Source organism: Rattus norvegicus, chromosome 10 (assembly GCF_036323735.1).
Source record: "Rattus norvegicus strain BN/NHsdMcwi chromosome 10, GRCr8, whole genome shotgun sequence".
Lineage (NCBI taxonomy): Eukaryota > Metazoa > Chordata > Mammalia > Rodentia > Muridae > Rattus > Rattus norvegicus.
Genome location: NC_086028.1, coordinates 90121791 through 90134412, shown reverse-complemented (window position 1 = coordinate 90134412; position 12622 = coordinate 90121791). Strand labels below are relative to the sequence as shown.

The 12622-nt window shown below is 40.8% G+C and overlaps 1 protein-coding gene across 7 annotated transcripts in view; it reads right to left on the bottom strand.

Moving 5' to 3' along the window:
* The window catches only part of Efcab3 (EF-hand calcium binding domain 3), a 492651-nt gene that overhangs the window by 442733 nt on the left and 37296 nt on the right, over positions 1–12622 (bottom strand). For all 7 annotated transcript variants that reach the window (XM_039086129.2, XM_039086123.2, XM_039086125.2 and 4 more), the window contains exons 9-10: positions 9241–9384; positions 6153–6224 (exon numbers count right to left, since the gene is read on the bottom strand). In XM_039086129.2, the coding sequence (XP_038942057.1) occupies positions 6153–6224; positions 9241–9384 (216 nt within the window). The remainder of the gene's footprint in view (positions 1–6152; positions 6225–9240; positions 9385–12622) is intronic.

Here is a 12622-nt window from a genome sequence, read left to right as displayed (position 1 = left end):
ACCCTTCATAACAGTCCCAAAGAATATAAAATACCTCAGTGTGACTTTAACCAAGCAAGTGAAGATCTGTATGATAAGAACTTCAAGCCTCTGAAGAAAGAAATTGAAGATCTCAGAAGATGGAAAGATCTCCCATGCTCATGGATTGGCAGGATTAATATAGTAAAAATGGCCATTTTACCAAAAGCGATCTACAGATTCAATGCAATCCCCATCAAAATACCAATCCAATTCTTCATAGAGTTAGACAGAACAATTTGCAAATTCATCTGGAATGACAAAAAACCCAGGATAGCTAAAGCTATCCTCAACAATAAAAGGACTTCAGGGGGAATCACTATCCCTGAACTCAAGCAGTATTACAGAGCAATAGTGATAAAAACTGTACGGTATTGGTCCGAGACAGGCAGATAGACCAGTGGAATAGAATTGAAGACCCAGAAATGAACCCACACATCTATGGTCACTTAATTTTTGACAAAGGAGCCAAAACCGTCCAATGGAAAAAAGATAGCATTTTCAGCAAATGGTGCTGGTTCAACTGGAGGTCAACATGTAGAAGAATGCAGATCGATCCATGCTTATCACCCTGTACAAAGCTTAAGTCCAAGTGGATCAAGCACCTCGACTTCAAACCAGATACACTCAAACTAATAGAAGAAAAAGTGGGGAAGAATCTCGAACACATGGGCACTGGAGAAAATTTCCTGAACAAAACACCAATGGCTTATGCTCTAAGATCAAGAATCGACAAATGGGATCTCATAAAACTGCAAAGCTTCTGTAAGGCAAAGGACACTGTGGTTAGGACAAAACGGCAACCAACAGATTGGGAAAAGATCTTTACCAATCCTACAATAGATAGAGGCCTTATATCCAAAATATACAAAGAACTCAAAAAGTTAGACTGCAGGGAGACAAATAACCCTATTAAAAAATGGGGTTCAGAGCTAAACAAAGAATTCACAGCTGAGGAATGCCAAATGGCTGAGAAGCACCTAAAGAAATGTTCAACATTTTTAGTCATAAGGGAAATGCAAATCAAAACAACCCTGAGATTTCACCTCAGTGAGAATGGCTAAGATCAAAAACTCAGGTGACAGCACATGCTGGTGAGAATGTGGAGAAAGAGGAACACTCCTCCATTGTTGGTGGGATTGCAGACTGGTACAGCCATTCTGGAAATCAGTCTGGAGGTTCCTCAGAAAATTGGACATTGAACTACCTGAGGACCCAGCTATACCTCTCTTGGGCATATACCCAAAAGATGCCCCAACATATAAAAAAGACACGTGCTCCACTATGTTCATTGCAGGCTTATTTATAATAGCCAGAAGCTGGAAAGAACCCAGATGCCCTTCAACAGAGGAATGGATACAGAAAATGTGGTACATCTACACAATGGAATATTACTCAGCTATCAAAAACAATGACTTTATGAAATTCATAGGCAAATGGATGGAACTGGAAAATATCATCCTGAGTGAGGTAACCCAATCACAGAAAAACACACATGGTATGCACTCATTCATTGATAAGTGGCTATTAGCCCAAATGCTTGAATTACCCTAGATGCACAGAATACCTGAAACTCAAGACGGATGATCAAAATGTGAATGCTTCACTCCTTCTTTAAAAGGGGAACAAGAATACCCTTGGCAGGGAATAGAGAGGCAAAGATTAAAACAGACACAGAAGGAACACCCATTCAGAGCCTGCCCCACATGTGGCCCATACATATACAACCACCCAATTAGACAAGATGGATGAAGCAAAGAAGTGCAGACCGACAGGAGCCAGATGTAGATCGCTCCTGAGAGACACAGCCAGAATACAGCAAACACAGAGGCGAATGCCAGCAGTAATCCACTGAACTGAGAATGGACCCCCGTTGAAGGAATCAGAGAAAGGACTGGAAGAGCTTGAAGGGGCTCGAGACCTCATGTGAACAACAATGCTAAGCAACCAGAGCTTCCAGGGACTAAGCCACTACCCAAAGACTATATACATGGACTGACCCTGGACTCTGACCTCATAGGTATCAATGAATAGCCTAGTAAGAGCACCAGTGGAAGGGGAAGCCCTTGGTCCTGCCAAGACTGAACCCCCAGTGAACGTGACTGTTGGGGGGAGGGTGGTAATGGGGGAAGGATGAGGAGGGGAACACCCATACAGAAGGGGAGGGGAAGGGGTTAGGGGGATGTTGGCCCGGAAACCGGGAAGGGGAATAGCAATCGAAATGTAAATAAGAAATACTCAAGTTAATAAAGATGGGGAAAAAAAAGAAAGTAAAAAAATAATAATAATAAAATGCCAAAAAAAAAGAAATACTCAAGTTAATAAAGATGAGAAAAAAACAAAACCAAAAAAAAAAAAGGAGGATTGTTAAACAGCATGAAAAATGCCAAAATATGCCAGGCATGGTGGCGCAAACCTGTAACCCTGGCACTTGGGAGTCAGAGAAGAGAAAAATCAGAGTTTAAGGTCAAACTTGGCTACACGGTAAGTTTGAGAACAACCCAAGCTCTTGAAATCCTGAATCACAAAGAAGCAACATAGAGACACAAGAAAATATAAGACTCCAGTAAACGTTCACAGACTCAGATTAGCCTAGTACTATAATTGATGGTATGTAGTTCACCTATAACATCATTATAGGTTTGTGTGAGTGCATGCATATACACCCACATCTATGGGGAGTGCTTACATATTGTCACGTGTGTGTGTGTGTATGTGTGTGTGTGTGTGTGTGTGTGTGTGTGTGTGCTCGCGGGGCTGGGGATTTAGCTCAGTGGTAGAGCGCTTACCTAGGAATCGCAAGGCCCTGGGTTCGGTCCCCAGCTCCGAAAAAAAAAAAAAAACCAAAAAAAAAAAAAAAAAAAGTGTGTGTGCTCGCACGCACGTGCGTACACACTCTCATGCGCATGTATGAAGGCCAGAGGACAACCTTAGGTGTGGTTCTTTCCTGGTTATCATGCACCTTGCTTTTTGAGACTGTGTTTCTCACTGGCCTGAAGCTTGCCAAGTAGAATAGGCAGGCAGCCAGTGAGCCCATGGATTTTTGTGACCAGTGAGCCCCATGGATCTTTGCGGCTGGTGAGCCCCACGAATCTTTGCGGCCAGTGAGCCCCATGGATCTTTGTGGCCTGTGAGCCCATGGATCTGTCTCTCCATCTTTGGGACAAGGATGATAGATACATTCTGCAGCACTCTTTTTCTTTTCTTTTTTTTTAACAGCACCACAAAAAATTAATTAATTAAAATCTAAACCAAGGAAATAGAGAAGACTCAAACAAAAACATCAGAGAGGAAGCATAACTAATACCTCAGAAACCTAGTTGATCACAAATGACTACTATAGAAAATTTCACTTCAACAAATTGGATAATCTAGAAATGGATAAATCACAAGAAATTTATCATTTTTCCATCAATCATAAAGAAAGTAGAATATTTAAACAGACTAGTAACAAATAAAGTGACAGATTAGTAACAAAAGTATCCTCAAAGGAAACCCCAGGATGCAATGGTATCACTAGTAGGTACCAAAAAAACCTTTGCATGGGAACTAATACATAAACACTTCCCAAAAATTAAAGTAGAGGAAATGTTTCTAAATGCATTTTTTCATGAACTTTTGTTTTTAATTATGTGCACATGGAGGGTATGTTCACATGAATGCAGGTGCCCAGAGTCCAGAAGAGGGTGCTGGATCCTAGATCTGGAATTACAGGCAGTATGAGTCACCCAACATAGCTGCTGGGAAAACAACCTTGGGCCCCCGATCAGAGCAGTATGTGTTTTTGACTACTGAGCTGTCTGTCTCCAGCCCCTCTACATTCATACGGTCGGGATCACTGTGACGCCAACGCCAGAAGAACACTGTTAAGAAAAGAAAACTACAGGACGATATCCTAATGAACACAGATGCAAATATTTTCAACAAATACCAGCCAGGGTGTTCAACAGAATATATAAAGGATCAATCACCATGTCCAATCGGCCTTTATACCCGGTATGCAAAGATGACACAACACATAGAAGCTTATAAATATAATATATATGCATATATATATATATATATATATCAATATCAGCAGCTGAAAGGAGGGCTGGCAAGATTGCTCAGTGGGGGAAGGTGCTTGCCACCAAGTTGAACAACTTGAGTTTGATCCTCAGGACCCACATGACGACAAGAGAGAATTTCCCTCCGACCTGTTTGTGTGAATAGCACACTTGTTTATCCACACTGAGGCACAATAATACATGAATGTAACTTAAAACGTCGAGCAATACGAAGGACAAAAATATCATGGGGACTTCAAGAGACGCAGGAAAAGCATTGGATAAAACTGAACAGTATTTGATGCAAAAACCTTTCGCCAGGTTGGATGCAGAATATACTTCAACAATAAAAGCCACACGAGACAAACATCTGCCGAACCTCTTACTTGGTATTGAAAAGTAGAAAGCCTTCCCTTTAAGGTCAGGCCCACTCTCTCCAGCACAGCACTGGGAATCCTAGCAATAGGGGTCAGGAAAAGAGACACCCAAATTGTAGGAGCAGACATAAATTGTCCCTGTTTCCAGATAACAAGGTCTTACAAATGCAAAGCCCTTTTTAAGATTCCATCACAACTCACTAGAACTAATAAAGTAATGAATTTAGAAATTCGCCATATAAAAATACAAGGTCAAAAACATAAACTTAAGTCCTGAAACCATGAATGCACTTGAAGAAAACACAGAAAAATATTTCAAGACATCAATATTGCGACAATTTTTATATGCTGCCAAAATCAAAAAAAATCAGGTAAATAGGACTATTTTAAACTAAGATGCTTCTAGATAACTTAGGAAATAAGTTTTCAGACTAAAAGAAAAATCTGGGAAACATCCATCTGAAAATAATTAATGTCTAAAATGTGTATCGTTTAAAAAAAAAACAAGTAACACAATTCAATATTCGTCTATTAGTGAACACGAAGACAAAATCAGATAGAGAAGTGAAGAACCCAGAAAATAGGTAACAGGGAAGCCTCGAATGCAAACGTCCAGAGGTTGCAAAGATCCACAAAACCCATTAGTTCTCCAGTATGCAAGCTGTCGGACCTGCACGTCAGAGTACTGGGAGACAAGTTTCTGCAGTAAGACAGGGCTGACAGAAAGATGGGTACGTCCAAGTTTACAAAGATAACTGTCTGACATTTGAGAGCAGTTGAGGTCAAATCAGTACTAAAATTGCTCTTTAAAAAGAGCTAGCAAATAAATAAATGGCAAGTATTAATTAAAAGAAAGGGATTAGTGTTCTAGAGAAAGAAAGAAGGCACCCACGAGGTACCATACAACGGCTGTAAGCAGTGTTCTCTGAGGTTTACTAGCATTAATACTGAGCTAGAAGCTCACTGAGTTGGTTATAAATGTGTTGGAAGAATGGACTTGTGTGTGGTGAGGGTGGATGCGGAGGACATACCAGAACGCTTACTCTCTCAAAAATTCTAAAATGTTTAAAAGTTTGGAAGTTCCCAATACATATGAAAGATGAATGTTTGGGGAGATGGAAATGCTGATTCTCTTCAATAAGTAAGCGTGTGCATTACAAAAATCATCACGCTTTGCACATCGGGATATATATATATATTTGTCAATTAATTTTAATTAAAAAATTAACAATAAGGTATAAGTAGGAATATCAAGGAGTCATCTAAAATATTCAAAGAACTGCTGCCCCTGGAGAACGTAAGCTGAGGGGAAATTGAAGACAGAGCTTGTTTTTTGTTATAAGTTTAACCAGACTGCAGAACTTTAACAATTATTGGGATAACCTTGACAAAATTATATTTTGAACAAATGAATATCTGAAATTTAAAATGTGGCATAGAGCACATCAAAAGATCAAATGGGACATACTTAGTTAAGAACTATACCAAATAACCAGAAACGGTAAAGAACGCGTGAAGAATTCGTGTCGGAGACTCTCAGACGATCAATATGAGGAAGCAACACCCGTAGGACGTTGTGTTCTGGTCTCCCTCGTTAGAAAGTTAGGAATAGAGGTGTACAGCTTACTCGAAGATTTCTTAAAACTGTCGGCTAGGAGTTGACTTAAAGATTACGTATAAACTAAAGGGCTAGCCACGCGGGATCCCTTACAGATGTCTTCATACTGCTGCTGCAGTTCGTCCAACGTAAATATAATGTCTCCGATGTCCATGGTGTGGGAACCTGCGATAGAAAGGAATTTAAAGCACTTCCATTGTTTTTGAGCATAGATGTAACTGACAACCTGAATGCAATACGAATTTGATTCAGAAGCATGGGAAGATGATGGAGTCAGAGGGCAGCCACCATGGGAAGGTGGAGTCAGAGGGCAGCCACCATGGGAAGATGATGGAGTCAGAGGGCAGCCACCATGGGAAGGTGGAGTCAGAGGGCAGCCACCATGGGAAGGTGGAGTCAGAGGGCAGCCACCATGGGAAGGTGGAGTCAGAGGGCAGCCACCATGGGAAGGTGGAGTCAGAGGGCAGCCACCATGGGAAGGTGGAGTCAGAGGGCAGCCACCATGAGTTTTGAGAACTTTCCGGAATTGTTCATTAGTAACTCAGAACACAATGAAGTGAAAAAATTAAGACCATAGCTGTCCTCATTAAAGGAAACAGCCACACCCTAAGTCTCTATGGCAGATAATCTGGTTAGCATTCTGTAATATTTTTTGAGGATTTACTATGGATAGCACTTCAAGCATTTATTCCTTTGTCTCAGATTCCAGATTGTGAGCCCAGGAACCAGGAATGTGTATTTCAATTATTTCTCCAACCCTTAGCAAAACATCTACTTCCTATCACTTAAGAATGATTTTGAATGAGTAAAATCTACTTAAGAGCATCTACAGAGTCAATCCCTCTACGTGTGTGACATTAGTGGTGTGCCGAATCTTTGTTTCCCTTAATGTGGAAGCCAAACAGCTTGAGCCTTACCCCATACCAGATAGCATCGAGACTCAAAAGCCACCCAAACACAGAAGTTTCCTGCGCAGCTTTTATTTCCAAAGTCATCTTTTCTACCCCCGTAGATTGTTTTTGCTTTGTTTTTGAGATAAAATCTGATGCTATAACTTAAGCTGGCCTGGAACTCACTGTAAAGTCCCTGCTGGCCCCAAACTGTGGGAATGACAGGCATGTCCCAGGATCACATACATGTGCCGGGGGATCACAGGTATGTGTCTAGATCACAGGCGTGTGCCACCACACACCACACCCAGCTCCCATACGTCCTTGATCTCACACCACCATCCACAGACTCTGTCTTCTCACCAGCACGGGGGAGAGCCAACACAGACCCTACAAGCCTTTCTCCTCTAATCCACTTCAACCGATTATTTGTAAGTACTGAGAAAAGCACACAAACAATTATGCTGTGGTCTGAACTTGTACTGATCCCAACCCATCCACTTCTCCACCAATCCTCTTCTACTTCTAAGCCATAACTCTCTACCAAATCCCTGCCGTGTACTTCATTCCGTGTACTTCAACTTGCCTCTCTGCGTGCATTAGGTACTTCCCAGTAGATTTTAACTCTCATCATCAAACACACCTATTTAGGCAATTCTCGTGGGTTCTGAAGACAAAGCACTGGCAGAGTGTTTGGCTAGCATGCCTGGGGTACCCCCAACACACAGGGGTGATTTTCATACTTAACAGAAAGAAGCATCTTTGTGACAGTGTGTGGTATGTGTGTATGAAGAGAGGAATATTCAAGCACAAAGCAATGGCTGTTTGGCAGGAAGAGGCACAACTATATGTAAGCTCTAGGTCCAAGGAATTTGATCGCTCCTCTGGCCTCTGGGCACCTGCATGTGGTTTGTATATGTATCTACAGCTGACACAACTTATTCAGATATACTTTTAAAAAATTTAAACCAACCAAATAAATAACAAACCTATGGAACTATTCAAGGTTCAGTTCTAGCTTCAAACCACTCCAAAGTCACCACTAGCAAGTGACAAAAGCCAGTGGAACTCACTTAAAAAGGACATAATATCTGATATTTTTTCCCTGTCGTATTTATACAAACTGTCGTCTCAGCCTACAGCGCCTCTCTCATTCTTCACCATCACTTCATCCAATGGACCCCTACCAACCTGTCAATATTTAGTTCGAGCATCACCTTCTCTGATAATCTCTCCCTGGTGTTTCCAATAGCAGCCTTACCCACAGCTCACTGTGGGTAATTACTACAGAGCATTGTCATGTCCATGGCTCTCTACACGCTAGAACTGTATTTTATCCATGTTTATTCCACCAATCATTACTCCACGCACAGTAGGTATTAAGTAACTAACTGGCTTGTTGAATGAATAAATCATTTCAACAATCACTAACCAATCTATTAGCGTAGGCTATCTTATCCTTTGGGCAAATATTAGCATGACATAGAACATCTCATAAATCCATATAAAATTTGAAGCCAAGCTGTGTTGCATAGAGAATAATCAAACAGGATAAGAAATTTTAACCAAAACTACATAATAAAATTCTGTGTCTCCTCATTTCTGAAGTAACACTCCTCCTTTGTCCTTTAAGAAATGACCCATCTATAAAGACAAGAAAGAACCATTGAAAACAAGACAAAGCTGGATGTTTTAAGATTTTAATTTCTAGCTTATTTTTATTGTATGTATGGATACATAAGTATGTATAGATATGTGTGCATATATGTACATATATATGTCATATTGTGTGGCCAAGTATTTGTGCTAACAAGGCAAGCCCTTAACCAACGGAAGTATCTCACCACCTCAGTGTTGAAGTTGTGTGTGTGTGTGCGTGTGTGTGTGCGTGTGTGTGTGCGTGCGTGCGTGCGTGTGTGTGTGTGTGTGTGTGTGTGTGTGTGTGTGTTTTAAGATAGAGTCTCTCTATGTGACTAATCCTGGTTGACCAGGAACTCATAGAAACCAGACTCATAGAGGTCTGCCCACCTCTGCCTCTCAAGCACTGAGATTAAAAGTGTATGACACCCTGCCTGGCAATGTTGAAATTTTTAAAATTCACTTTATTCTTAATTTTCAAAAAAATACCAAACTAGAACAATTGTAGAACATTCTCATGTGTTTTCCACATTGATTTTTATGAAGGGATCAGTAAGCAGCACCAGCAGCAAAAGGTGAAGTCAAGAGAGAAAAGAAGAGATGAAGACTAATAATGTGTAACAGAACTGATTTGAAAAGTTCAAATAACTCACTGTCCTCATAAGCATGCTGTATCACATCCTTGAGTGTCTCAGGGTTCACTAAGATATCCATGCTTTGCAAAACAGCACCCACATCACCGGTGGCCACACGACCACTTTTCACCTTAGAAAATATCTTCAAGGCATTTTGAAATTCTGGAGGGGAAAAAATGAAAAAAAAAATTATCAGACTGTAAGAACTGACAGCTTTTCCTGGAGAACGCCCTGGTTTTGTACCAATAACCTAATAAGGAAAAGGAAAACCAGATGCACAGGTTTCATTGTGACATCCCGTACACACACAGCATACCTCCACCATATTCACGTGCATTACCCTTCTCTTGCTCGCTCCCGATCTGAACACTCTCACCCATCCCTTCCCCCTTCTACATTCAAGTCTTTTTGTTGCTACTGCTGAACTGATGAGTTTAAATATGACTACTTATAGGATCATGGATAAGGGATTACTTATAGGAACTGGGCACCTTACCAGTGGCTACATCACTGAGGAAACTGGGAAGAGAGCTCTTGATTCTCAATAGTATACTTTGTTGTTTTTGTTTTGTTTTGTGGGGATTGTTGGTTTGTTTTTTAGAGTTCTGTAAGATGTAGGCACTCTGACTCTCCCTTGCTACTAATTGGTAATTCATTTCCCTGAAAACACATTTGTATTACGTATACATACATTAGTGAGTAACAGTGGTATATTAAAGGTATTCTAACTTGATGTAGTGGTACATGCTTGTAATCGGAGTTCTTAGGAGGTAGAGCTGGACAGTCAAGAATTCACAGGCAGCCTCAGCTACATATCAAAATCGAAGTCAGTGTAGATGACAAAAGACCCTGTCTCAAAATAGGACAAAAATATTCTAAAGTTGATGATAAACGTGTAATAATCTAGAAAGAGCTGAAGATCTTTGAGAGTTCAATACTTGGACATCTTAAATGTTAAGTAATATATTGTTTTTTATTTTGTTTTTAAAGTAATAAGGGGAGCGGCAGGACCCCTGCGCCTGAGACACCGCCGGAAGCTGAAAGGACAGACCGGATAAACATTCTCTGCACCCAAATCCCGTGGGACGGAGAGCTAAACCTACAGAGAGGCAGACACGCCTGGGAAACCAGAAGAGACTGCACTCTGCACACATCTCCGACGCCAGAGGAAAACACCAAACGCCATCTGGAACCCTGGTGCACGGAGGCTCCCGGAAACGGTGGCGCAGATCTTCCTGGTTGCTGCCGCCGCAGAGAGCTCGTAGGCAGCACCCCACAAGCAAACTTGAGCCTCGGGACCACAGGTAAGACCAACTTTTCTGCTGCAAGTGACCTGCCTGGTGAACACCAGACACAGGCCCACAGGAACAGCTGAAGGCCTGTAGATAGGAAAAACTACATGCCCGAAAGCAGAACACTCTGTCCCCATAACTGGCTGAAAGAAAACAGGAAAACAGGTCTACAGCACTCCTGACACACAGGCTTATAGGACAGTCTAGCGACTGTCAGAAATAGCAGAACAAAGTAACACTAGAGATAATCTGATGGAGAGAGGCAAGCGCAGGAACCCAAGCAACAGAAACCAAGACTACATGGCATCATCGGAGCCCAATTCTCCCAGCAAAGCAAACACGGAATATCCAAACACACCAGAAAAGCAAGATCTAGTTTAAAAATCATATTTGATCATGATGCTGGAGGACTTCAAGAAAGACGTGAACTCCCTTAGAGAACAGTAGAAGCCTACAGAGAGGAATCGCAAAAATCCCTGAAAGAATTCCAGGAAATCATAAATAAACAAGTAGAAGCCCATAGAGAGGAGTCACAAAAATCCCTGAAAGGATTCCAGGAAATCATAAATAAACAAGTAGAAGCCCATAGAGAGGAGTCACAAAAATCCCTGAAAGAATTCCAGGAAAATACAAACAGTTGAAGGAATTAAAAATGGAAATAGAAGCAATCAAGAAAGAACACATGGAAACAACCCTGGATCTAGAAAACCAAAAGAAGAGACAAGGAGCTGTAGATACGAGCTTCACCAACAGAATACAAGAGATGGAAGAGAGAATCTCAGGAGCAGAAGATTCCATAGAAATCATTGACTCAACTGTCAAAGATAATGGAAAATGGAAAAAGCTACTGGTCCAAAACATACAGGAAATCCAGGACTCAATGAGAAGATCAAACCTAAGGATAATAGGTATAGAAGAGAGTGAAGACTCCCAGCTCAAAGGACCAGTAAATATCTTCAACAAAATCATAGAAGAAAACTTCCCTAACCTAAAAAAAGAGATACCCATAGACATACAAGAAGCCTACAGAACTCCAAATAGATTGGACAAGAAAAGAAACACCTCCCGTCACATAATAGTCAAAACACCAAACGCACAAAATAAAGAAAGAATATTAAAAGCAGTAAGGGAAAAAGGTCAAGTAACATATAAAGGCAGACCTATCAGAATTACACCAGACTTTTCACCAGAAACTATGAAAGCCAGAAGATCCTGGACAGATGTCATACAGACCCTAAGAGAACACAAATGCCAGCCCAGGTTACTGTATCCTGCAAAACTCTCAATTAACATGGATGGAGAAACGAAGATATTCCATGACAAAACCAAATTTACACAATATCTTTCTACAAATCCAGCACTACAAAGGATAATAAATGGTAAAGCCAAACATAAGGAGGCAAGCTATACCCTAGAAGAAGCAAGAAACTAATCGTCTTGGCAACAAAACAAAGAGAAGAAAAGCACACAAACATAACCTCACATCCAAATATGAATATAAGAGGATGCAATAATCACTATTCCTTAATATCTCTCAACATCAATGGCCTCAACTCCCCAAGAAAAAGACATAGATTAACAAACTGGATACGCAACGAGGACCCTGCATTCTGCTGCCTACAGGAAACACACCTCAGAGACAAAGACAGACACTACCTCAGAGTGAAAGGCTGGAAAACAACTTTCCTAGCAAATGGTCAGAAGAAGCAAGCTGGAGTAGCCATTCTAATATCAAATAAAATCAATTTTCAACTAAAAGTCATCAAAAAAGATAAGGAAGGACACTTCATATTCATCAAAGGAAAAATCCACCAAGATGAACTCTCAATCCTAAATATCTATGCCCCAAATACAAGGGCACCTACATACGTAAAAGAAACCTTACTAAAGCTCAAAACACACATTGCACCTCACACAATAATAGTAGGAGACTTCAACACCCAACTCTCATCAATGGACAGATCATGGAAACAGAAATTAAACAGAAACATAGACAGACTAAGAGAAGTCAGGAGCCAAATGGACTTAACAGATATTTATAGAACATTCTACACTAAAGCAAAAGGACATACCTTCTTCTCAGCTCCTCATGGTACTTTCTCCAAAAT